We start from the raw sequence: 24,722 nt of genomic DNA, 5'->3' as shown, positions 1-24,722 counted from the left end.
AGGTGCAGAGGGAAATGTATACATATATATATATATATATGTATTAACACGTACATACATTCGAAAATATAGCCATAATGTATGTACAGTAATGCCTCACCATGGTATCCCCATATGGGCCTACAAACGCTCAGTAATATAGGGAAAAATCAGAAACTGCTTTTCTCTGACTGGCTGACAATTCACTGTTAAGACGGGCTTCGCAGTGGATTGGATGCGCATTAAAATGGTGGGGATAGAAATGTTTTATAATAAGGCGACCCAACAAGATGGTGAAGTATTACTGTATATATGCAATGTACCATGTACAATATTTATTATACTACACGCATAACCTAAAAGAGACAGTAGCCGGAAATTCGTCCAAGAGTTCGGTTGCAATTTTGTAACTTTCCATATCTGACAAAGTGGAAATTACATTTAAAAGTGAGTAGTACACTTAAAAACTCAGTCAATAGTAAGTGACATTAGTAAATTACTAATGTCACATTGGTACGTTACTAATGTCACATTGGTACGTTACTAATGTCACTTAGTAGTTGTAGTACTATTATGAGCGATAAAATTGCCCATTTCACCTTTCGTAAGTACATTAAAAATAGTTCAACAAAATATGTCTATATGTACGCTCATAAAAACGGTAGCAAATATTATACATATGCAATATAATGTACAGGGCTGTACACGCTATCACAACTTGTAAGGTATCTGCTAAACGGAAATCACTTCTACATACGGTGCCCTGATTAATATTTGAACACATTTTAAAATGCAATAACTTTTTTAGAATCTAACTAAAAAACTTGAATTTTGTTATGGTGAAAGAACCAGACATCTGGACCATAACTGGAATGCTTTTTTAAAATTTTGCTATTGCTTACAAGCTAACGTTTGTAATTTAACTGATTTTGATGACATTTTCAGCATGCGTATAACTTACCGAAATCTACAAAATACATTTTTTAAATTTTCGATACAGGCTCAGACAAAAAAAATTAAAAAAAGTTTTTTCTATTTTTTTTTGTCATTCTAAGCAATAGCAAAATTTTAAAAAAGCATTCTAATTATGGTCTAGTAAAATGGTCCCTATCTTATTTAAATAAAATTCAAGTCGAATATTAAAACAGCTTTTATTTGTAATATATTTGCATTTTAATAGATGTATCGGTCCGTGCTCGTCGTATTCGACTTCGATCATACGATTAGTAATGACAATACCGATGTCGTCGCTCGTAAGCTGTTACCCCAAGAAAAATTAACGGACAATGTGAAGCAATTATATCGCACTAGTGGTTGGATCCCGTATATGGCGAAGATATTCGAATTGTTACACAGCAGTTTAATCGATATTAAACAAATCGAGAAAGCTATTATTAATATACCGTCGGTACCTGGTATCGAAAATCTTCTAAAAGAGTTACACGTCCGAGGCTGTGAAATTATTATTATTAGCGATGCAAATACACTATTTATCGACCAGTGGTTAAGAAGTAAAAAATTAGATCATGTTATTACTAAGGTATTTACAAATCCAGCGAAAGTTGATGCCAACGGTGTAATAAGAATAGATATGTACCATGTGCAACTTTCGTGCAAGCTAAGCACCGTTAATTTATGCAAGGGCCAAATTTTAGAAAGTTATATTAAACAACGAAAAAACGAAGGAGTACACTTCGATCGAGTAGCGTATGTTGGGGACGGAAGAAACGATCTCTGTCCAAGTTTACGACTCACTGAGCGTGATTTTGTATTTCCGCGAGAAAACTATATGCTTATAAAGATATTGAATGGATCTAAGAAAATGGATATTCCGGAAATGAAAGCACGCGTATTTCCTTGGAGCGATGGCACGCAAATTCTGGAGACGTTGGAAGATGAAGTATTTCAAAATCCTTTGTAATTTGTCATAACAATACAAATATAAGGAATTGTTATAAATAATGTGAATTTAAAAGTATTGATATGAAAGTTCTAATTTATAAGTAACAATAAAGTGAATTATAAAATTACAATCTACATTTCGTTCGACAAATCGAAACAATAGGTATAGACAAGCTATTAAATACATGTATACGATAGAAATTAATTCAAACTTTCCAAACAGTTTAAGTAATAATGGTAAAAGCATAATGTTTTATTTCTATATATTAATTTGTTTCATTCTGATATATTAATTTCCGTATTTTTCATGTTTCTGTTCCTCAAATGCGTATTGCCTTGCTACTATCTTATGATGCTGTCTTACAATCCAATCAATAGAACGCGTTTCATACCATGTCAAGTGCAAAGTGAACTTTTTACTATCATGTATGTATGGAGAACAGCAATACCTCAGATTTTGCACAATTTTCCTACCTTCCTTAGCTTTTGTGAACATCCTCACCATTTTACTACGCATCCAATCTACAGTAAATCCTATTTTAGCATTGAATTGTCAGCCAACCATAACAAAGAAATTTCTATTCCTATTCTTGCTAACGAAGCGAGTTGCGACCGGTGCATCTTGCAAAAATTGAGTACGTATGTACATATGTAACAGAGAGTGAGTGTTGCAATTTGCGATATACATATTCGCTAATCAAACTCTTACGAAAAAAAATATGAACACACGGAGGAAAGGACGAGACAAACTACACAACACAACCATGTGGGCAGTCATATAAATGTTTGTGGTAATATAATTCCTTCTCGTATTTTTCTACATACGTATTTTTGTTAGTCGTTACGATATTGTCTTCAGCCGTCAACAAAGAATTGTCAGACAATAGAGACGATGACAAAATAGCGGTACATATCCATACCCACCATTTTACAACTTGTAATTGTTTTGTTAGTATGCGAGGCTAGGAGGGGGAGGACATATTTAAACTAAATAATGCACGTATGTATAAATTTTAGAAGAGCCAATTGTATACAATCGTATACATTTTGAATCACAAGATGCGCGCGCATTATTTAGGTTAGGTTAAACTTATGACGTGCGCGATACGTGCACGTAGTTGCGCGTCGCTATTGTTAATTATTGTCTTATTATTACTGTCGGGCGTCGGCGAAAGTTTTTCTTTCATCTTGAACAAATCTTTCTGCATAACAACAAAATATAATTTGATAAATAATCGTGATCTTGTATAAGATATCATTAGTCATATTAGAAAAGTAACAGTACATGAGCAACAATTTTGTGTATCAGCTTTGGTAAGCAAATTTCAATTTCTATTCGTTTGCAATCGCAATAGGGATAGCAATATATAATATATAATCATAATAATGTTAAAATAAAAACATTTATTTTCTATTATAATAGTATTGTTATATTAAATATAATTCGTAAATATAACTTTCAATTGCATAATAACAACACATTAAGTTTCAGTAGTTTCATAAATTGGAATTAATAATAATAAATTTTGGTCATCACATTTATAAAAAGGACTAAAAATTTGTTTTTGAATGAACTTTATTTTTAATGAATAATATATGGGAAACATGGATATGATTCATATAATGGGATGAATACTATTTGTTTTTGTAACACTTGCATCCATATCTTGTAATTTTATCATTTTAAGATTGAATGAATTCCGTATGATATTAAACGTGATGGCAACTAAATATGTAGTATTAAACAACCATTCTGGTACAGACATTTGTGCAAATACTTTGGATAATATTTCAAAAAGGATTGGGGTCCATAATATTGTTCCACATAATAAAGACATTTTGATGGTATCAAAAATTTTCAAAGTATTTTCCATCTGTATAATCATATTTAATTCCATTCTTTTTTCATCAGATTTATTACATTCTTGTGATTTATTCTCTTTGTCTACTGAATTTTCATTAAATATTTCTATCTGTTCGAAAGCAGTAAAATTTTGCTGCATTTCCTTTGTACTTTCTTTAGAGATTATAGAGTCCCGCCTCAACGTAATAGCTCCTTTAGGATCTACAGATTGCTCAAACTGTATGTTGTTAACATTGCTTGTTAAATTATCATTGGATATGTTTGAGATCTTATTATTTGCTTTTAGTTTGTCCAACAGAAATTGACAATTCAATTTTCCACGTTGATGCAAGATTACACAAAATAAAATTGGCAAAAAATATATTATAAATAAAAGTAAAAGTAAATATAGGTTTAATAATTTGACTGGTGTGGAATATTTATCCATAATATACATGGATGTTTTATTTGATGCATTGTTACTTTTGTAAGCAATAGATTGATTAACTGAAGCAATATTTGATTTATTCATCATAGAATTATTATTGGGATCTTGTTCTAAAATTTTTGATTTTGGTTGCTTTTTATAATTGTTTTTTGTTGTGTGATGTACAGCACTATGAATACGTTTAAGTATTTCAGCATATATTTGATCATTGGTGATAACTGGTACATTATTTTCTGTAGTTGTTTCTACAAATTCTTCAACAGTTTCCATATTGTTTGCTTGAAGTATATTAAATATCGATGTTTCAGTGGTGATAATTTCATTATCTGAGTTATCTTTTTCAAGTAACATATTTTCAGAAGCATTTGTCATTAAATAATGAAATAGCTGTTCCTCTTTATCATATTCAGTGATATTATTTTCTGATTGTATATTACTTAGTAAATTTGTCATGTTTGGACTTGTTAAATTAAAAGCACTTTCATATTCTAGTTCCACTGTTTCTTTCATAAAACTTTCTGTGCTATTAATATTATCGTTACCATGTTTCAAGACACCTGTATGTGTATTAAATTCCAAATCTTTCATCATATTAAGTAGTTCAGACATATTATAAGGTTCTACATAGGTAATATACTGTGAAGTGTTATATGTGCCATCTATTGCAGTATGTACAATGCTTTGCACTTTAGATATTATTTCATTTACTTGTGCTTTAGTTGCGTTTAATGTAATTATTAATTTTGTATCAGTATAGTTCTTATGCAGAGGCATATCGTATACATTGGAATAATTGTGTGTAGTATTTTTTGCAGTAGAAGTTTTTGCACCATAATGAAAATCATTCAACAAAAAATAATTTTCAAAACATATTACTGTTTCTGTATCTTTACTGTAAGTATCATTAGTATGTCCAATTGAATATAGCAGACCTGTTACAGCAATTGGTATAATCCATTGATTGATTATAAATATTATAACAATCATTTTATTATTGCCTTTCAGTGCATTATACTGAAACACTTTTATTAATCTTTTTTTGTAATATTGAATTAATGTAGATTTTGAATCAAATTGAAACTCCTCACTTTTTTCTATACTTTCCGAGTCAGATTTATTTATATTATTATCTTCTCCAATATTCTTTTTAAATTCAAAGAATTTGGAACATTGTTTTTTAAAATTAAATATATTCAAATTGCACTGTGCAGAGAACATTAACAGAGATATAAAAGAATTTGTGAATGGAATGAGGAACACTCCATAGTGTAAGATTATATGCATAGTATTACAATCATGAGTTGTATTGGAGTTATTTTGTTTTATGATATTCATCAATATTTTATGGAATTTATTGGAAGTGTCCTTCTGATCTTTTTTATTCCATGTGTTATTGTTTATGAAAACAATGTCATTGAATATTTCCATGTTTGACTCCATATAATTAATAAGTAATACACCTGCTATAAGTATCGAAAATAACACATCAGACATAGATAAAACATATAATGATGTATACATCCACTGTTTAAATTGTTTTCTTAACAGTATCACAATTGTAATAAAACTGAACAACAACAATATGCATGCCTCTATACTTAGAATAATAGAGTACATATTGCAAACACTTCAGTACCTTGTGAACTTCACAGAATTTCAAGTGATACTGAAGAATATAAATTGATGCATGGGTATTATGCTTTAGGTATTATACTATAAACTATATGATGTATAGGGGTATCTATATAACGGTTGCACATTTTAGATATAAGTATGAGGGCAGGTTGATTATTTATCTATGCAATTACAAATGCTGGTACTAACTACATGTAAACCTAAAATGCTATTTAGGAGCTCAATTTTCATAGCACTAAAGGATGAACTACAGAATTAAATATTTAAATAAATGCTTCTTATTCTTATAAATTAAAAGTTTTTTTTTCTATTTCATAAATTAATGTAAACTTTATGCAAACTTAGTATTTATTTTCTATATTTAATAGTGACTGCTTATTACAATGTCTGTACGTCGGAAAACTGATCCATTTATGATGCAACGAATATGGGATGCCATAAAAATAACTGTACATCAAAGAAGTTTACCCAGTAATGATCGTATGGTACGGCACCTTGCACGTGTGTATGGAATTACAGAACAGGAAGCACAGGAAGAATTAAATAAAGCAGTTGATGATGGACTTGTCTTCTTGAAAAAAGTACCAACAAAAAATGGTATAGAACAAGAGAGTTATAGATTACCAACAGACATTGTAAACACTGATACTCATGATTGGTACTGTTGTAAGTGCCACAAAGCTGGAGCAGTAGAATGTTGTCAGCAATGTTACAGAGTTTATCATTCTGAATGCCATGTGCCTAGTACTGCTAAACTAAAAATATGTCATCTTTGTGAAGTAAGTGTATAATGTTGACATTAACTTCCCATTGTTTGCACATATGTAAAATAGAAATAATTGTTTCAGAGTATAAATAATGACACATACTCTGATAAACTCGATCTCAATCATATTCTGAGTTTTACTTGTGGTCATTTGAAAGCAAAACTACCACCAGAAATTACAAATCGTACAATTGTTTTCAATAATGATCCAATTACACCAACTAATAAATACTCTGGCCCAACTTGGATTAGCGAAGGTGAAGATGCATGGCGACCAAGTGTTCTTATAAAGAATCATATGGATTTGGCAATAATGGATTCAAAAATTAAAAAGGAGGAATATAATAATCTTGCAGAATTCCAAGCTGATGCACATAATATATTACACAACATTATTGTGTATCATGGAGGTATGAACTGATAAGTTTAAATTCCTCATATGAAAGTAATAGTAAAGTAATAAAATCAATTTTTACATTTAGCCCACAGCATAATTGGAGAAATGGGCAATACAATGTACCAGGACTGCTGCTATGATCTTCAAGAGATACGTCGCTGTGCCGACTGTTACAGGATATCAAATGAGAAATCCGAAAAAATGTGGTTTTGTATACCCTGTAACCCACCGCATCAACTAGTTTATGCAAAACAAAAGGGATACCCATACTGGCCGGCTAAAGTTATGCAATCCAATGGCAACATTTATGATGTCCGGTTTTTTGGTGGTCATCACATGCGTGCCAACATCGAAAAGGTGTTCATTCGTCCGATCACAGCAAGTCTTCAAAGTTTACAGGTAAAGATAAACCGCAAATACTATCCGGGGTTTCACGCGAAATTGTCACGCGAACACTGTGAAATTCTCGGTTTAGGTGTACACGCCATTTACTGTATATCGTATCAATGACACAATAGAAGAGAACCGTTGAGAGAACGCAAATTTAGAAATTGTTGTTGCACTTGCATAGATATATTATTATGTTAACAACGAATTCTTGCATAGCCTTCGGAAAAAGGAAAGTGGAAAGAAATGAAGGTATGCACATACAGCAGCCTAAAGTGTACAACTAATTTCTCACCACTACGTTTCATTGTGCAGTCATAAAGGAAATTAACATTTCTTAAAATGTGCACAATTTACCTTTCATAGATAAAAAGATCCACTGCTTGGAACAGAGCATTCGAAGAACTGAAGCATCATCAGAACTTGCTGCAAAAGTTGGGCAAAAGCGTCGAGGACTTGGATATTGCCGAAGATAATGACGGACCCAAACCCACAAAGATCCGCAATATATCATCAAGTTCAAAATTTACGGCGAACAATCCTAATTCTTCGAAACAACTTTTTAAAGATTTAAGAGTCAAAGTTGAACGTCTTAGCTCAGATGGCCACAGTGAACTACCACCAAGTCAAGAGATAAAAGAAACTGAAGACAAATCTTTAGTAGGTAAAGACGAGAACGAGGAAAGACAAGTGCCCTGTTTACCAGTGGCAGAAGATGAACCTGCTAGAGGAATTTCCAGTACTTGTCCCCAGGGTTTGAAGAAAGAAGGTTCACAAGAAGATATGGTTACATCTAGCTCTCAAGAACCAAGATCTAAGTGTGTTCTTGTACAAACAGAACAGATACAAACGGAAACACTACCCGCGAAGGTACAAAAATTGAAAATTTTGTTACAGCAAAGAATATTATGATTTTTAAGTAACTTCTTAGGTGCAAATTAGGAATTAAATAGTAATCGCAATAATAAAGAACAAAAAAAGAATTTTTCACTACAATTATCTATTTATAATTTACTAAGTATTTATTATTGCGATACATTACTATTACATTTTTATAGATAAAAAGAGAACGCAGAACTTCCGAACAACCTACCACAACAACACTAGAGAAATTACGTCGGGAATTAGAACTAGAAAAATGTAAAGAGTTAGAGAAATTACAAGCTGAGCATGCTAAAGAAGTGCGACAGCTTACGGATAGGCATCAACAGATTATATCTGAGATAAAAAAGAAACAATGGGTAACAATGGCTTTTTTATATACATAGAAAAATTTATGATTTAATAAAAAATTCTAATAAAATTTATGATTTCAGTGTTACAATTGTGAAGCAGAAGCAATATACCATTGTTGTTGGAATACTGCATACTGCAGCACCGATTGTCAACAAGTTCATTGGCAGCGTGAACATAAAAGAGTTTGTCGACGTAAACGCTAATTAATAAAATATGCAATATCAAGAAATAAGCCAACGGTAGAAGTTAAGAACTATCTCCTATGTTTGTAAAAAGAAGAAGATACATTGTAAAAGCACGTTAATATATTCTTGACACCAATTTGACAAGCTTTTGTAAATGTTCTTCTTAAATGGAAGCACTTGTAATATGTATACAGGCAAATGTTTAGAGTTTAGAGGTTGTTCTTGTTTGTCTGCTTTTAAATGTTCAATATTATTACGATGCGAATACGACATTTTAAAGTTAACCAAGTCGTAAGATAGAATGCAATAATCTAATGAAACGTATATAAATCGTATATGTGGGAATCTATAATCCATTAAATTATTTCTCTTAATACGAAAGTTTGTACAGAGGAAAAGAAGTTTATTCTTGACAAATTAAAAAAACATGGTTGCCTTTGTAAAATATTTTTTCAAAACATATTCGTACTACATGTGTATGTATACATATTGACAAAAGTAATATAATGTGAAATATAGTACACATAAATTTATTTACTTGCGTTGTTGTTTCGTAGATAATCCTCATAGTCTGTAAGTATGACAATGAAATAAGTAAAATACATATTTGAATAAAACGTTCAATACATGTTATATTTTATACATATTCCCATGTATGTATATATTTACATATACATATAAATATGCATACTGTAATAAAACCTACATACATAACATTTATATTTAATCATAATAATATACAATATATTATAGACTTCAGTTTCTCTTTTTAAAACTAAATTTGTATAAACAATTTTCTTAAAATTATTTTTGATCCTGATCACATAGTTTTATAAGGAAAAGCTTTATAAAAGATTAACAAAATTCCAGTAAAGGCTAAATATTGAAATAGTATGAAATACAATATTTTTGTATATTTTGTACAAAAAACTGTAATTGTTATTCTTCTATTCAGTACATAGGAAATTCCTATATTTCGTATATACAATTAAATTACACAAAGTTAAATGGTTAAAATTATTATTTAAAAATTTCATGAACCTAAGTATTTTGTGTTACTTTGACTTCATCACCAACTACTGCCATAGCCATTCTACCTTTTTCTGCATTTTCATTAACTCGTACATAATCTGTGGTATCTATATTGATTAATTTCATTTTGTCAAGTAATTGTAATTCATGTGGTTCTAATTTTTCTCCAAGCTGCCTTAATGCATATAATACTTCACTACGTTGACGATCACCAGCTGCTTTACCTAATTTTCCAAGTTTTATATCGCAGTCTATTTCTAATAAACGTCCTTTAAGTTGTGTTGTTTCCCGCTTACCAAACATTCTTATAACTGCAGGAGTTTTGAATTCTTTACTTATTGCTGCCTTTGTTGCCTGTTTTATAAAATAATGTTTCAATGAATATTTAACCATAATTCATAAGATTCGTTATATATTGGATTATGTATTTATAACATACCAACTGTATAGCACTTAATTCATCAATTAACGTTGTGTCACCAGATATCATTCTTTTTAAACTTTCATTAAACTCTTCTAAATCTTCTTTTGTAAGTTCCATAGCATTTTGGTACGCTTCTTCATCTAATTCATTCCTATTGAAACAATAAAACATATGTATATTGTATATAATAAATATAATAATTTCTAATATACCGAATTTCTTCTATATCTTCTAATTGTTGCACAAGCCTGTCCAATTGTGCTTCTAAATTCTTCTTTAACTTCTCAGTTTCCAGCTTGCCATGAGAACCCATATTTAAAACAGAAATTTGGAAGGCTACAAATCTAGAATAAAAAAATTAAATAGAATTTTAATAGTTATGCAAAATTAGTTTAAAATCACACCTATCATATACATATGTAATTCCATCTATCACATTTATTACGTGTTTTTTCAAAAGTTTGTCAATTGTGGACCTGTAACTAAAAATTGAATAACGTTACTGCATTGCCAAATTTTTATTTTTACTTTCTGATAACTGATATAAATTGATATAAAAGGCGGTATCCCTACTTTGTTACAGATGGTTACAGATTATTTGATCAGATTACAGATTTTTTAACCAGTAAACATACTGGTTATATATATACATTGTATATGTATGTATATAATATTCACATCCATATATCCAACCACATATCTACACTGAATGTGATGTGATTCTCCTTTCATTCATAAGAATGAGATTTAAAACCATTATTATATATGTACATATGTATAGTAACTGGTAAATATACTAGGAAATTCAGTTAAATTATTAAATACAAATTGTAGAATTAAATAATATTGTAACATAATGCAACATACATAAGTGTGTAGTTTTAGTAAGAAAATATTAAATCTTTGTTTAATACATATATGTATGTATTAGCCGAATTAATAAAGAAATATCATTTTTGTATTTCAAATATGGTTTCTTCTAATATTATGCTTCGAATATTGGAGGATTTTATAACATTGTTTATGAGAAGTGGCAATATCGAAATTAAGTTTTATGTAATGAGTTTAATTCCTGCATACCTCCAGGCCGCAGCTTAATCTGTAAGCGATGTTCTATATAAAAATTTTGTTTCCTCTGATTGGCTGTCGATTAATTACTGAGACAAAATTTACTGTGAATTAAATTCGTAGTAAAATAGTGGGGATATGCACGCCATCTTAGGGAGTAAGAGAAGCGTGCAAGAGTAGGTTCTATTACTGTATCTACAATACTCAAGATACCCAAAGTGATCTTTGTCAGCAGATTTCATATTATGGATATAGAATTATCTTTATACAGCAATCTTTACGGAATTGTTCAGTGATTCTATATTTACGATTACATATATACATGTGTAGTTCACAAAATATTTTATAAGAAGTCCTTAAGTTTTAAAATAAAATATAGAAATTCAAGAAATATAGAAACTTGAGCATAATTGTATTTTATATGTCAAATAATTTATAATGTACATGTGGAATAAATAATTTTAGCATCATTGGTAAAAAATAATATTAAAGTATACAGAAATACCTAATAGATCTGAATTAAAATATTTTTGTTTAGTCATATTTTTTGATATATTATCATTAATCATAAAAAATAGTAATAAAATGAAGAAAATAGTACATGTGTATAGTGCACGTACATAATACAACCAACCAACGAAATAGCTACATGTTCTACTCTATGTCTACTACATAGTTCGTGCCAAGTATGTGATTGGTCATTGGTGCGATTTTGTTTCCCTATGTTACCATTATCACAAAGCCGTTTGCATCGTTTAAAAAAATAGTACCTTTCGGACGAATTAATTAATTCACATATAACCATCATGATTTACTAATTTGATAAATACTGTTTATCATTGATTTTATAATCCGTGTTGAATAGCATAGTGGTAGTGTATAAGAAATTAACACTTTTATATCACCATTGAGAAACGTTAGAAACAGATACGAGGAAATGGGAAGAAAGGCGTGCTGTGGTTGTGCTCAATGTATGGTGCGCGTCGCTTCTTTTTTCTTACAAGAAAACAAGTCAGCCACTATTTGTCAGACAATTTACACGACATTTTAGGCGGGTAGAAAGGCGTAGGTACGGCAATAATTTATTAGTATTGTGGAAAACTACGTGATCGTGCGCAGTTGAATACTGCAACCGCGCGCGAATTTTTAGTAAAAGAAAGTGATAAGAACGTAAACACTTTCAGTCGAACGAATCAACGTACAAAGACGGTGTGAAAAGCAATTGTACGATTTTCCATCGAATACAGAAGGAAAACAGTGTTATTTTAAGAAAAACAAATCTGCGGAAAAAACAGGATATGAAGAGTTGTACATGAATTGACTGTGACTAAAGTGCGCGCGCGTGAAAACGTGCCATCAGTTTCGTACGGGTGACCGAACGCTAACCATCATTTTGTGGACGTCCGATTTTTCACGAAAAATTTGTCTTATACAAGTCATTTTGCAAATAAACAAATTACGCTTAACTACGCGCGTGAGAAAATAGCGTACCTATGAGGACCTCAGAGAGCCACATACGGCAACAAGCTTTGAAGGTAGTGGAGAGTTTACAGAAGGGAGGCCTACGCCTGTGATGAGCATGTCGACGAAAGGGAAGCATCACCACCTGTCCCATCATCATCAACATCATTCGCAGCAGCAACAGCCCCACCACAATCCAGCACAACATCAACCTCAACTGCTTGTGAACGTCAATCAACCTAGTGTCCATTCGCCGCAACCTTACAGCACCGTGGTCACGGGCAATACACCACGATTTGTACCGAATGCTGGTGAGTAGTATACATTATTCACTTCAGTTTTTATTTAGATTACTATTTGTTGCATAATAAGCGCAAATACTCGATGCTCTTTCTATATGTATTTTCTGAATCAGGTAAAATTAATTGTACGCTTGTACTAGATGCGAGGTTATGTTTTGAGGTTAGGGCGACCATGCGGTCCATGTGGCTACCTATTAAGAGGATTCTGTAAAAATGTCTATAACTACGCATTTACCTTTCACAACGTATAGCCTTTCATTTATTCTCCATACACCTTAATTCCAAGGTTTTGTATATTATGTTATTGATATATTATTTAAATATATTAATTGAATAAGACTATTATTATTCATAAACGTGTCATTATATAAATTTATTTTAAAGGTGTTGCAAAAATGTAAAATTGTTTTTTAAAAATGCCGTTATTATGTAATTTGTTTATGCTATGTTTTCCGTTTGGTTTGTCAGACAAATTTTGTTAATTTCTTAATTTGCAATTGTCATAATTCTTTTTGTTATTCGTACACTTTTTCTAAAAACTTAAATTGTTTTATATTAATACATGTCAATACAATCGACTGCTAAACGTATACATGAAAACGAACTTAATGGAATTATGGAAGCCATGGAAGGACATTGTAATTATGCTAGTTCCACTACTGTCCAATATATTCTATCTTTGAGGTTTTAATATTTTCTTCTATGTTTTCTGTGATTAGCTGCTTCTTAAATTCTTTAATCTTTCCTGTTATAGCAATTAATTGTTATTGTTGAATATATTTTTCGCATTTTCTATGATTCATTTTGTTCGTCAAAGCATTAAGAAATTTGTCATTTGTAAAATATGGGAAGAACTAGCAAGCAATTACGTTGAAGGGAAGTCACTTTTCCTTTTTACATCTTTTACTGAGACTCTAGTAATTTAAAGTGTAAATCGATCTTGGGATGACCTCATTGACGACACTTGACATTGTTATTAAATCACGTCATTGTAATCGGCCGACTTTTTGTATACGATTTATACTTTCTTCGTCCCTTCAAGTTGATTCTCTTCTCTCCTAACGACGCCCCCCCCCCCCCCCCCCCCCCGATGTGTAGAACTACACTAAAGAAACAAAACTTGAAACGAGACATTGTAATTTTCATTGTTGACGATGGTAGATGTCACGATGGAAGAATATATAAATATAGGCAAACAATCATGGGACGGATGGGGAGGGGTGGGGATGGAAGCAATCTGTTGAATCTTATGAAACAGTTTCCTCGTACTAAATTAAGGATCGTTCGATGGACGAATTTAACACCTTGGAAACAACGGTGGCAATACAAACTGGGCTTTGCGATTAAAAAAGTCGTAAATTGAAATTGAACAATCGTCGCAGATGATGCTGCGACTCTTCTTTTATTGCTTATAGCATTCCGTTTTGAGCTGGACTCGTGAAGATTTTGATGTAGTCACGCTTAACATTCTTGTTACCACTTTCAATCTATCAACTGATCAATATTGTTCCATATGGGACCTTTTGTACTCAAATTATTAACCATGAACAGAAATAATATACATGTAAGTACTTATTTTCATAAACAATTAAATCACTGATTACATATGGGTCGTGTGAAAGGATATATATGAAGAATTGTTTGGGGCGAAAACAGGGAAAGAAAAAGAGAAAGAGAATAGGATGAAACGAGGCGACATAGCTAACTTGCCGAACGCTTACGAAAACAACCGAAGAGCGCGTTCGGCTGTATGTCGCGCGTAGTCTGTGTACATGTGGCAATCAAGCCACACGGTACACACGTTTCTCGCTCTCTTTTTTTCTTTAGTATTTGGCATACAGTGAAATTAACCTATCGCTATTTCATTAGAAGCATGGAAACATTAACGATAACATCATTGTATCGTGACTAGTATCGTTCAAGTATTTGTCATCACCATTTACACAGGGTGGTATTTTCAAGGCTGTCTCGTAATTCTGTGCTTCGAAATATCACGACCAGAGAAAGAAAGAGAGGGAGAGGGAGATTGAAAGAGAGAGAGAAACAGAGAAGAAACGATCCTTCTCTTTGCTTTTCACTTTCGAAAACATTTTCACAAGTCTTTTCATATTTAGATAACAAATACAAAAGTTTATACAAGCGTGTAATAAACATTAATGGGAAGAGGAAACTGTGTTACTTGTGTTCCAAGTAATGAGATTATATATAATAAGGAGCATATGGTTTTTCGAACGCGTTTTAAGTGTGTGCATTTAAAGAAGTAGAATGTGTCTACTGTAAAAAGTCGCGTGATATGTGTACACCGTCCACAAGAATATAGTGCGAAAAAATGGTGGCTGATACTTAACATCTGTAACGGTCTTTCAAAAGAATCGTGATTTGCCGCACGAGCTGGTTAACGATAGAGTAGCAACAGTAGCAGCAGTAGTATCGCCCGGGCCGCGCGGTTATTAACTCGCACGAAAACATCGTCTTACCAGTATCATATCGTCTTTGCTGCTGTGGTGAGGTTATATAATTTCTACGAGCGGTCTTTTCGTTTACAAGGACCGTGGAGCGTTCGGTTCCATTTGTTCGGACAGCCATCACTGTGTCTCAAGTATTCGCGCCACACGCGCCTTTGAAATTCTCTACGTGCCACCAGGTTACCGAGAGAGATCGTGCGTGTTGTCTCGTATGTTGAGAACGAGAGTGGATAGAATCACGAGCGGACAATCACGCCGCTAAACATGCATTCTATCGTCACGGTTTCTTACCATCGCTAACGTAACGGTCATAGGAAAGTTTGGACCAGGCGTAGAACGACGCACAAGGCGAAAATATGTCCACAGTGATCGGTAAGTTGAATGTCACATTATGTTCGCGGCAGTTATTCCGTTCGTATGATCGAATGTTTTTAGATTGCTCGTATGTTTCACGTGCTTTGACACCCGACGGTTTCGTGTACCGATTAAGACGCTTTTTATTCAGTTTCTTGTGCAGTTTCAGTTTCATTTACTATTGCTGCAGTTCTTTAAATTGTATTTAGAAATTGGCAGGCGCGAAGCATATGAGTTCGTAATTTTCGCGGCAAATTTAAATCTGAGACACACTGCGCGCAGAGTTGCTTGCGACGGATTTCGGAAGATGTCGCGTGAGTCTGCAATTATTTGTCAGGTGATTATTAACTTCTCGCGTGTGTCGTGTCACGTGTGTCATTACTCGTTCGTCACCGTACGATACTTTTGGAACGGATAATAGCATCTATGAGGGTGAACACGTGTAAACACGTGTACAGTATTGCTAACATATAGCAAGGATAAAGTTGCAACAGTGAAGGGGAATTTAACTTATCAGTTTTAACGGAATATTCACTTTTTGCTTGATCATTTTGCAATTTACTTGTAAAATAATTTCAATAATATTAGGCCCTTCGAATAATGCGAATTACTTATTTTTGTAGGACTTAAACATTTGAAAAATGAGTATAGGTTATTAATTGTATACTATTATAAAAGGTACAAGTATGCATTGACTTCCGCAGTTTAGTAACAAGTAATAAAATAAAACATTCTAGTCTACAGCAATCGATACCGGATAACCCACTGTTCTTAAGTCATGTAGCTTAATCAGTATCCCTCACAATTATGCTTGAATGACCACTGGTAGTGAATACCGCTTAATCGATATCCATCGCCATTTCTGTCTAAATTCCCTAATGGTGGACTACATTGATTGACTATGTTGACTACGTGACTACGTTGATTCATTTCCAGAGCAACCTATAATTTTGGCGATTTATTGATTTGACGAATGTAATTTATACATTCAATACGTAATGAACGAAATAGTTATTCGTTAGGTTAAGAATCCAGCGAGTTTGTCAAGGTCCCCTGTCGCGTCTTGTTGAGTAATGTTCGTTAATCGTAAAGGCCATCGCATACAGAATTGCATAATGCATAGGACAACCAATAAAGCTGCACTGTTTTAACGCTTTGAGATTCACGATTAATTAATTACCAAATGTCTGTGTAAAACTTCCAGGATTGTGCCATTTTCCTGGTTCTCTAACGGCTTGGTTTCGTTTAAAAGTGGCAACTGAGAATCGTGCATTCATGATTGTGAAATGCGATTCCAAGGAAAGTTTATGCTTATACAGATACTTTCATATAACGTCAACGTGATATTAAAATAGAATTTTATTTATAAATCTAACATGGTTTTAAATACATACTACTTCAAGAACACGGTTTTAATTTTTGACACACAGAGTAATTCCATTATCTACGTCTTGCTGCGCATTCCGCTATTACTGTACATATACTTTTAATTATACATTAGTCACCGCATATTGTACAAAAACCCTTGGCGTGGTTTTTTATACGATATAGTAAAATTGTGTGAACATTGACAGTAATTTATCTTTGTTCTTATTGCAATTGTTATTAAAGGAATGTGATGTTTGAAGAAATTCTGTTTGTTTGAAAGAGGTCTATAAAAGTATGTATGAATACAAATGCGGCGAAGAAATTGCCTTTCTATGTTATTGCGATACGATATATTCTGCAAAAGTGTTCTATATGTATAGTGTTTTTCCTGGAACATAATAACGTCACACATTGTTACATTTATTTTGTTTCTATTGGATCAAACTACGCAAGTCATGCTGCTTTGATTAAATACAATAATAAGAATCGTACAAATTTTTGTAGTAAATGATTAGGAATTACTTTAAGGCGACCGTTTTTAATTTAATGCTAGAAAATTCATTAAACTTTAATCCTGATAACCAGCAGGCGAAATTCTTATCGGGTTATACTCGGAAAACTCAACTTTGAATAGAATCTGCGAATTTCAGATCATTAGATCATTTTCTGCAAACCCATGTCAATGTGGATGTTGGAATTACATGAATAAAATTGAAATTGTAATGAAAGTTATTACTATATTAATTTTCCATCGTAAAGAGGATAAATGTCACTGGGAAAATCGTCTGATTTGTTTTAAACTTCAATATGATTGTGCTTATCACAAATTCCCGAAATGTTCTTATTCTTTCGAACTGTGTTGAAAAACTTATTAAAAATTGACATTCACAGTTGCGGATTAGCTTCTCTATTTGAAAATATACAAGGTGCTCCATTTATTTCTTGTACGTTAAAGTAAACGATGTTAATATTAGCACCAGTAATATTGTTTATAAAAATTAATTTAACGAAGTAAAAGTTGATTTTGAATTTCTTTAAGAATACACTTTTACAAAGGCACGTTAAATGAATTATTTCGTATACTGACATTATTTATCTTTTCTAGTACGTGCTTCTTGGTCGAAGTATCTTAGAATTTCATTTTAGAACATTGTCCTAAGCGAACAAGGCAAGTGAAACACCCTGTACTTTCATAGTGTTCTTCGATACGCTACCCAGTTATTTGGTTGCGTCGAAACACCACCGCAGATTTCCTTTCTCTTTCTGTTTCGCGAGTAACAGTCCAGATAAATGGTTGCCCAAGGTGGGCGCAATGGCTGTCGAGACTTAATCTCAATGGTTTCGAACTCAAACCAGTATACTGCACACATATTTTCTTATATTTCATTGTTTTCTGGATTAACGAGTAGTGGTACGTATTCTGTTGTGCAAACTTTAATATTGAAACGTTAATTGTTTCTGGGATAAAGGAAAATCTCCTTCAAATTTGAATATATTTTTATGTAATACAAATGAATGCAAAAATGTTATTACTGATTTTGTTCTACGTAAATTGTACAACGTAGCGCTTGTCTGTTGTATCTTTTCCAAAATTCTAATACTTTGAACCATCAAGAAAATTCGTATACTGAAATTTTTACATTTCGACTTGTTCTCGAAATATTCTGAAATTTTTCTAAAATTTCGGAAAGACAAACTGGAACAATTGCAGAAATGAGGAGATGAAAGCGATCACATACAAACAGATTCAAGTAACGGCAACACGGATGATGACGATGTTAAACTCATAACAAGTTCGGTCACGTGATTAGGAGACGATGGGTGAAAGGTGGCAGACGTCTGTGCATCGATTCGAATCGAAGCTGAAGTAAACGGAGAGAACCGGCGGAAAATGTGCATTCCTGACAAGGCCGCTTGTACAAGAAAGAGGCCATCAGACATCCGGGGAGAAACTAACCGTACTTCGCTCGGCTCTTGCCCATCTTGCCATTTCTTGAACGACCGTGCTTTTACGGTCACGTTGTGCTCGACTTATGAAACTATTGTCTCCTCTTTCCGCTAACATAATTGCTCTCCCTCTCTTGAATTTACTGAAATCTTGCAAACACCTTCGCAATAAAATTGCTCCACACTTTCGGATACTATTTTTCTTCAGTATTGTATGCCTCACTACATACCGTGTGTTATGTTAGACTCTAGATGCTCATGCATTTGCATTAAGTATCAATCGAAGAAATGCAGAAATACTAATGTCATAATACATAATATCATAATATATAATTTGATTAAAATCATACCATGGCATGATTACGTAATAACAAATTTATGGTGCATTAACATTTTGACATTTAACACGCGCATATCGCTTTGGCGGGCAAACCCGCTCCATGGACAGTTCCTGGTAGAAAGTGTACTTTTACGCATGATTGAAGAATTTTTCCTTCGTCGAGGTTTGTACAGATATATTAATGACCAGGGGACGCCAATTTTAATCCTTTTACTGTTTAATTAATTTTATCATAATACGATAACGTTTTAATATACTAGATGTTCGACGGGAAAAATAACATTTTATTACCTCCGTCACTGATACAGCAATAAAGCCAGTTAGTAGCTTAAAAGAAAATTTTGTCGGTTAACACATGTCTTAGTTATTTGATTATGAATTGTAGAAAAAATTGTCACATATTCATGAAAGTATAGCTTCCAAAGTTACGAGATTTTTTGTGTTCTATTAGTGTCAATGATGTGTTCCTCCGTTGTCTGACATCGTTTTGAAATTCTCGAAATTCTTGAGAAGAGTCAGCAGCCAGTGGCCTATCTCGCTCTCCCTCGAGTTATCCGGTTTTCTATCATTATCAAACTGTAGACGCGTGGCGAGGCGCAAACCAGAAAAAAGGGTAGTTATCTAGTCAGAAGAGATCCACTGCTATACAACTTTCGCATTCGACCGGTTTTGAACGTTTCTAATCTTATGAAGCGTTTACTTTATTATACCTCGGCTTATTCATGGAAATGATTAATTCGTGTGATCTCGAGTGATCTCTCTAATGACGTTTATTGTACATAGTCGACGAATTATATTAGAATGGCGGTGACACTGATATTAAAAAATTGATGAATTTAGAGATTGACAACATCTTTACGTATTTTTTAAATAGAGGCTGAAAAATACAATTGTGTATTTTCCTGAAGATCTCGAGTCTATCGTCATGTAGAAACGTACTCGGTTCTTTATTCACAAGTCAAGTTGCTACAACCACGACGGCGAGTGTTAATGCAATTTTATCGCCAGAAATGCAGTAATTTGTATAAGTGTATCTACAAGTTTCAACATAGGACATTAATTTTTTATCACAGGCAGATAGATTTTTGTTTGTCGTTAGTTATGTTTTTTTTTTTTTTTTAGAAAAATTATGAACAGTTTGTAAATGTTTCTCATCAAAGGCGATAGAATCAGGAGAATGTTTCATTCGATTGCGGTCGTAAAAAGAATAGATGAAGAAAAATACTATATATTATTGGACAGTATATTAATGTCCAATATTTTTTGAATCTAAAATATTTATCATTACTGTATTTATGATTTGAACCAATGATTTTTGCAGGATGTTCATTTTACCGACGGAGTCACTAGAACTCTTTGTAGTTTTCTGCGTGTAGGTGGCAGTGTACTGTTTCGCGACATATACCGCAACAATTTCCCCGAGTCATGCAATCATTTTTGGAATGCAAAATATTCAGAATCTCTTCATTTATCAATGGCAAATGTGATCAGGGCTTGTATAATTTCAAATAAAATTAGACACATGTCCGGGGATACAATAATTTTCTATTTATAGTTGAAGAATACAGTAAATAAATAAGCATCGAATACACAGTTTTAATAAAAATGTGTGGAACGTAATATAATAATCACAGTTGCAATACTATATCTTCTTCGTTAAACTATTTCTTCAGTATATTAAATACGCGGGAAAAAATATAAAATAAATTACTTTCTAAACTGAAATATCTTAGATCTAACCACTGCGGACAAACGTGGGAAGGTAGTAACATATGGCGATATATAATTTCAAAGTAAATAGATTTCCCCAATCCTGTTCAGCGGTGTTCTATGGTCGGGTCCTCGCTCTTGACCACGGTGTCTTTCTCGGTAGTTGAACGGTCTCAAGGGACACAAGTTAGGCCGTTTCAGGGTTAGGACGCACTAACGTACAGCGCAGCGACGTTAAGGGTGGTGTAAGAGAAAGGCGGTAGTAGTAGTAGGATTGAGTCTAAGAAAGACAGCGATAGTGAGGGAGGGAAAGCGAGTTCGAAGGGTAGATAGGGGTGGTAGGTCGTTGCCCGGCTGGGAGAAGGGAGAAGGCCGGTAAATATCGACCCTCCCTTCACGGAGACTCTGTCTCCGTCCAGACATTCGTTACCCCACGTTGCTCCTTTCCCCTCGCATCGCAACCGGCCTTTTTCCTCTCGCAGGCTTGTAACCTCCTACCGACGCCCACGTAGAGAGGAGAGTACTACTACTGCTCTTACACCACGAGATCTCCGTGCTACCTTTCCAAGGTCAACGGCTTGATGGCTCAAAGACCCCTGGAAACCAACTTCTATGGTCCCCGTCGTATGCGTGCCATCTTCAGTCTACTTTCTTTTCGGTATTTGCATCAGTGACATTCTTCTAGTTTATTACGCCATACAGTCTTCTTAGAAACACAGAGCATCGATAATGTGTAAGACACATTGTGTACTCGACAGTATATGTGTACATTTATCCATAGGTCTGTGACCATGAATATAAACATACGTATGAACTAAGAAGGTTGCTTGTAAGAAACAGTGAGACAGTAGTGATATTTTGTCGAATCCAGTAAGAAACTAAATTCGATGTTTCCACAAGTAACAACACTAAACTTTTCAAAAATATTTGATCGTTCAATTTGTGACAATAAAATTAAATTATTGCTTATTTAAGAGATGTAATTGAAAATCAATGTCTATTGAAAATATTACTTTAAACGAGTATCGCGAACTATGCAGCAGTGAGAATCTTCTAAGCGATAGATAGTAATGTAAAGAATATAGAATTAAAAATAGTAGGAATCATGTTTCTACTGGAATATTTTTGCGGTAAAATGACATGAACGTTGCCGTTATCACTCAGTAAATACGAATGATTCAGGATAGACTAGAAGGTCATTATAATTAGTGAATCATTGCTTGCTTTGGGAAAGTTTATGACCATGCTCGGCTTCTTCGAATTCTTTGGGCAAATATGAGTCAGCGGCCATGTTCTCACTAAAGGACTTTGAACTACTATGTCTTGTCTGAGCTGAAACGTTTAAACCCAGACAACCGAAGGTTGCTCGAGGTTACAGGTCTAATAGCTTGTCTCCCCTTCCCTATCAGAATACAGACTTGCTGTGCGTATTCAACGCACAGCTCACCCTTCGTGTCCGAAATCTTCGGTTTTTCTTCTGCTTAACCAGCCAGACGTTACCCCCTACCTCATCCCCCTCTAACTGCCTCCTCCTGTCTTCTGCAGCTTCGACTCCACCCTTCCCCCACCTCAATCCTCTGTTAGAAAATATGTGCCGGACATTCTCTGTGTATATGCTACACAACGTCGAAGACGAAATAAACGTGCGTAGTTAGTAAATCCTATGGTTAAATGCTTTGTAAAGGTCAAAGAAATAAATTTTTATGTTTCTGTAGATACGAAATTAGAATAACACACCACGACGGTATTCTGCCATTCACATTTCGTTGTTGCGCGTTCAGTTAGTCTCTTTTTTTCTCTTAACCTTTAGTCTATCTTTAAAATAATTTCGCACGTGATTGGTTCAGAATTCATTATTTTGCGTCTTCTTTGGTTTGACGTCGAATGCCGCCCGAATTTTTACTTACATATAAGAGATCATCGCATGTTAACTAAGAGGTTTATCTGACCTGTTGTTTTGCTTTCAAAAAATGATTTTTAAAAAAATTCAACCAAAAATTTTATGCGACAAAATGATAAGGTCATTTTTTTCTATTTCTATTGCTCTATCAAGAACCTTAAACTTCGCGTGACACTGAACGCGTTAAAGTTTATATCGGGATTAAATTTTATAAATGGCGGCCGTACCGACCCGATACAGAGTAGAGATCAGTGTAATACCGTGCTAGTGTCACAGCAATCATTAGCGCATACCCCATGCGCAGAATAGAATATGTTTTGACTTTTGATCACCAAAATTATAATTTTGTTGCACTTCCTCTTTCTGAGATGTAGGTCATGCATACCCCTTCTTGCACCTATCCTAGACAAGCGAATCTAGGCTGTGGGCAGTGCCGGGTGCATATAGGTATCGATCGTTGAACGGCGTTGCTGCAGTCTGGCCTGGTGCACCGGTAAAACTGGGTTACCCACCTAACCTATACACACGATTCCGCGGATCTTGTTCCCCGTCTCGACGAAGCCAAGCACGCCTCTCGTGTTTCTGTAACCCACGCGCTCGTGCATTTTCGCCCACACATGACACGCTCGTGCATCTTCGTGACTCCTCGCTCTTTTCTTGCTTCCTCAGTTGTTGTCCGTCGTCTACTTGATTGTCGTTAAGAAACGTACGCACCCTATATCCATCTCATCTTGTCTTTGCAGCAATAAAGGAAAAGATAACCGCCATTACTAGCAGTCCCATTCGATGTTTACTTAAGATCTTAATTGTTATACAATAATTTGAATGCGAAACAAAATTTCAGCAACTAAAATATCTTGATTTCAATTGACTGAAGTATAAAATGAAATATTTCAAATATATAGTTTTCTTAATTTACTTAGAGGTCACATTAAGTTGGAACAAATATTCCCAAAGAAAGTTCTACTATTTTCATTATTCCTTAAATGGTTTTTAATCTAAAAGCTTAAACCGTTAGTTTAAAAAATGATTTTATTGTATAAATAATACTTGGTGAATTATTTATTGTATCCACATTCTACTTTATTAAATATTACCGCTTATATGTTTCTAATTATTGTATAACATGTGCAACACTGTAAAAATCGCTAATGTTACAATATTGTTACAATAGTATCGATAGTTTTTGTTTACAAATTTTAATTATTCTTTAGAAAAGATTTTTTTAAGAAGTTCTTTTATTAATTACGTTTCCATATGAATTTTTACCGTATGACGTAGATGCTACGCCATTGCGCCTTCATTCACATGAATTATACTGACGTCTTCTGAACTTCTACTTGACCCTCAAACATAATTTATAAAATTTATTAGAAATTCATACATTTGGAAGAACATTAGCAATTAAATTGTTTCTCCAGATATGCTATAAATCATTTTTTAAACTTTTTATGTACAAAATTAGCTCGTATGTATTAATTTAATAAAAATGAAGCGTAAATAGGATTGCTGAAATATTAAGTTGAAAAGCAACTACATAAATTTGCAGGAATATTAAAGCATAAATATATAG

The 24,722-nt window shown here is 33.4% G+C and overlaps 4 protein-coding genes across 17 annotated transcripts in view; 3 read left to right on the top strand and 1 right to left on the bottom strand.

Moving 5' to 3' along the window:
- Nucleotides 1–277: 277 nt before the first annotated feature.
- On the top strand, nt 278–8,914 carry LOC144478527 (zinc finger MYND domain-containing protein 11). 5 transcript variants are annotated; one of them, XM_078196514.1, is made up of 8 exons: nt 278–426; nt 6,176–6,586; nt 6,656–6,983; nt 7,056–7,369; nt 7,577–7,609; nt 7,724–8,227; nt 8,416–8,598; nt 8,674–8,914. In XM_078196514.1, the coding sequence occupies exons 2-8, from the start codon at nt 6,191–6,193 to the stop codon at nt 8,794–8,796; spliced, it is 1,881 nt and encodes a 626-aa protein (XP_078052640.1). In that variant the 5' UTR covers nt 278–426; nt 6,176–6,190; the 3' UTR covers nt 8,797–8,914. The 5 variants fall into 5 exon arrangements, with proteins under 5 accessions (XP_078052640.1, XP_078052643.1, XP_078052641.1 ...); XM_078196517.1 differs by lacking the exon at nt 278–426 and adding an exon at nt 2,527–2,665; XM_078196515.1 differs by lacking the exon at nt 278–426 and adding an exon at nt 2,536–2,672.
- On the top strand, nt 453–2,021 carry LOC144478530 (putative phosphatase phospho2). The gene is made up of 2 exons (XM_078196522.1): nt 453–583; nt 1,160–2,021. Exon 2 carries the CDS (start codon nt 1,160–1,162, stop codon nt 1,898–1,900), a length of 741 nt encoding a protein of 246 aa, XP_078052648.1. The 5' UTR covers nt 453–583; the 3' UTR covers nt 1,901–2,021.
- Nucleotides 8,915–9,459: 545 nt separating the features above from the next.
- LOC144478532 (protein LZIC) lies at nt 9,460–15,710 on the bottom strand. Of its 9 annotated transcripts, XM_078196525.1 has the most exons (6): nt 11,102–11,285; nt 10,808–11,030; nt 10,639–10,716; nt 10,447–10,578; nt 10,250–10,385; nt 9,460–10,164 (listed from the first exon to the last, which is right to left on the bottom strand). In XM_078196525.1, exons 4-6 carry the CDS (start codon nt 10,545–10,547, stop codon nt 9,820–9,822), a joined length of 582 nt encoding a protein of 193 aa, XP_078052651.1. In that variant the 5' UTR covers nt 10,548–10,578; nt 10,639–10,716; nt 10,808–11,030; nt 11,102–11,285; the 3' UTR covers nt 9,460–9,819. The 9 variants fall into 9 exon arrangements, with proteins under 9 accessions (XP_078052651.1, XP_078052652.1, XP_078052654.1 ...); XM_078196526.1 differs by lacking the exons at nt 10,808–11,030; nt 11,102–11,285 and adding an exon at nt 11,315–11,440; XM_078196528.1 differs by having other exon boundaries at nt 10,680–10,716; nt 10,808–11,286.
- Nucleotides 12,662–24,722, top strand: part of Eif4g (eukaryotic translation initiation factor 4 gamma) — a 41,164-nt gene continuing 29,103 nt past the window's right edge. The window contains exon 1 of one of the 2 annotated variants that reach the window (XM_078196510.1): nt 12,662–13,074. In XM_078196510.1, coding sequence (XP_078052636.1) covers nt 12,876–13,074 — 199 coding nt within the window. In that variant the 5' untranslated portion in view covers nt 12,662–12,875. Of the gene's footprint in view, nt 13,075–15,718; nt 15,903–24,722 lie in introns of those variants that run through there. The other variant, XM_078196511.1, reaches the window with a different exon arrangement.

The sequence above is a fragment of the Augochlora pura genome, chromosome 2, assembly GCF_028453695.1.
Source record: "Augochlora pura isolate Apur16 chromosome 2, APUR_v2.2.1, whole genome shotgun sequence".
Taxonomy (NCBI): domain Eukaryota; kingdom Metazoa; phylum Arthropoda; class Insecta; order Hymenoptera; family Halictidae; genus Augochlora; species Augochlora pura.
The sequence above is the reverse complement of the archived record's forward strand: the minus strand, read 5'-3'. Positions and strand labels throughout refer to the sequence as shown.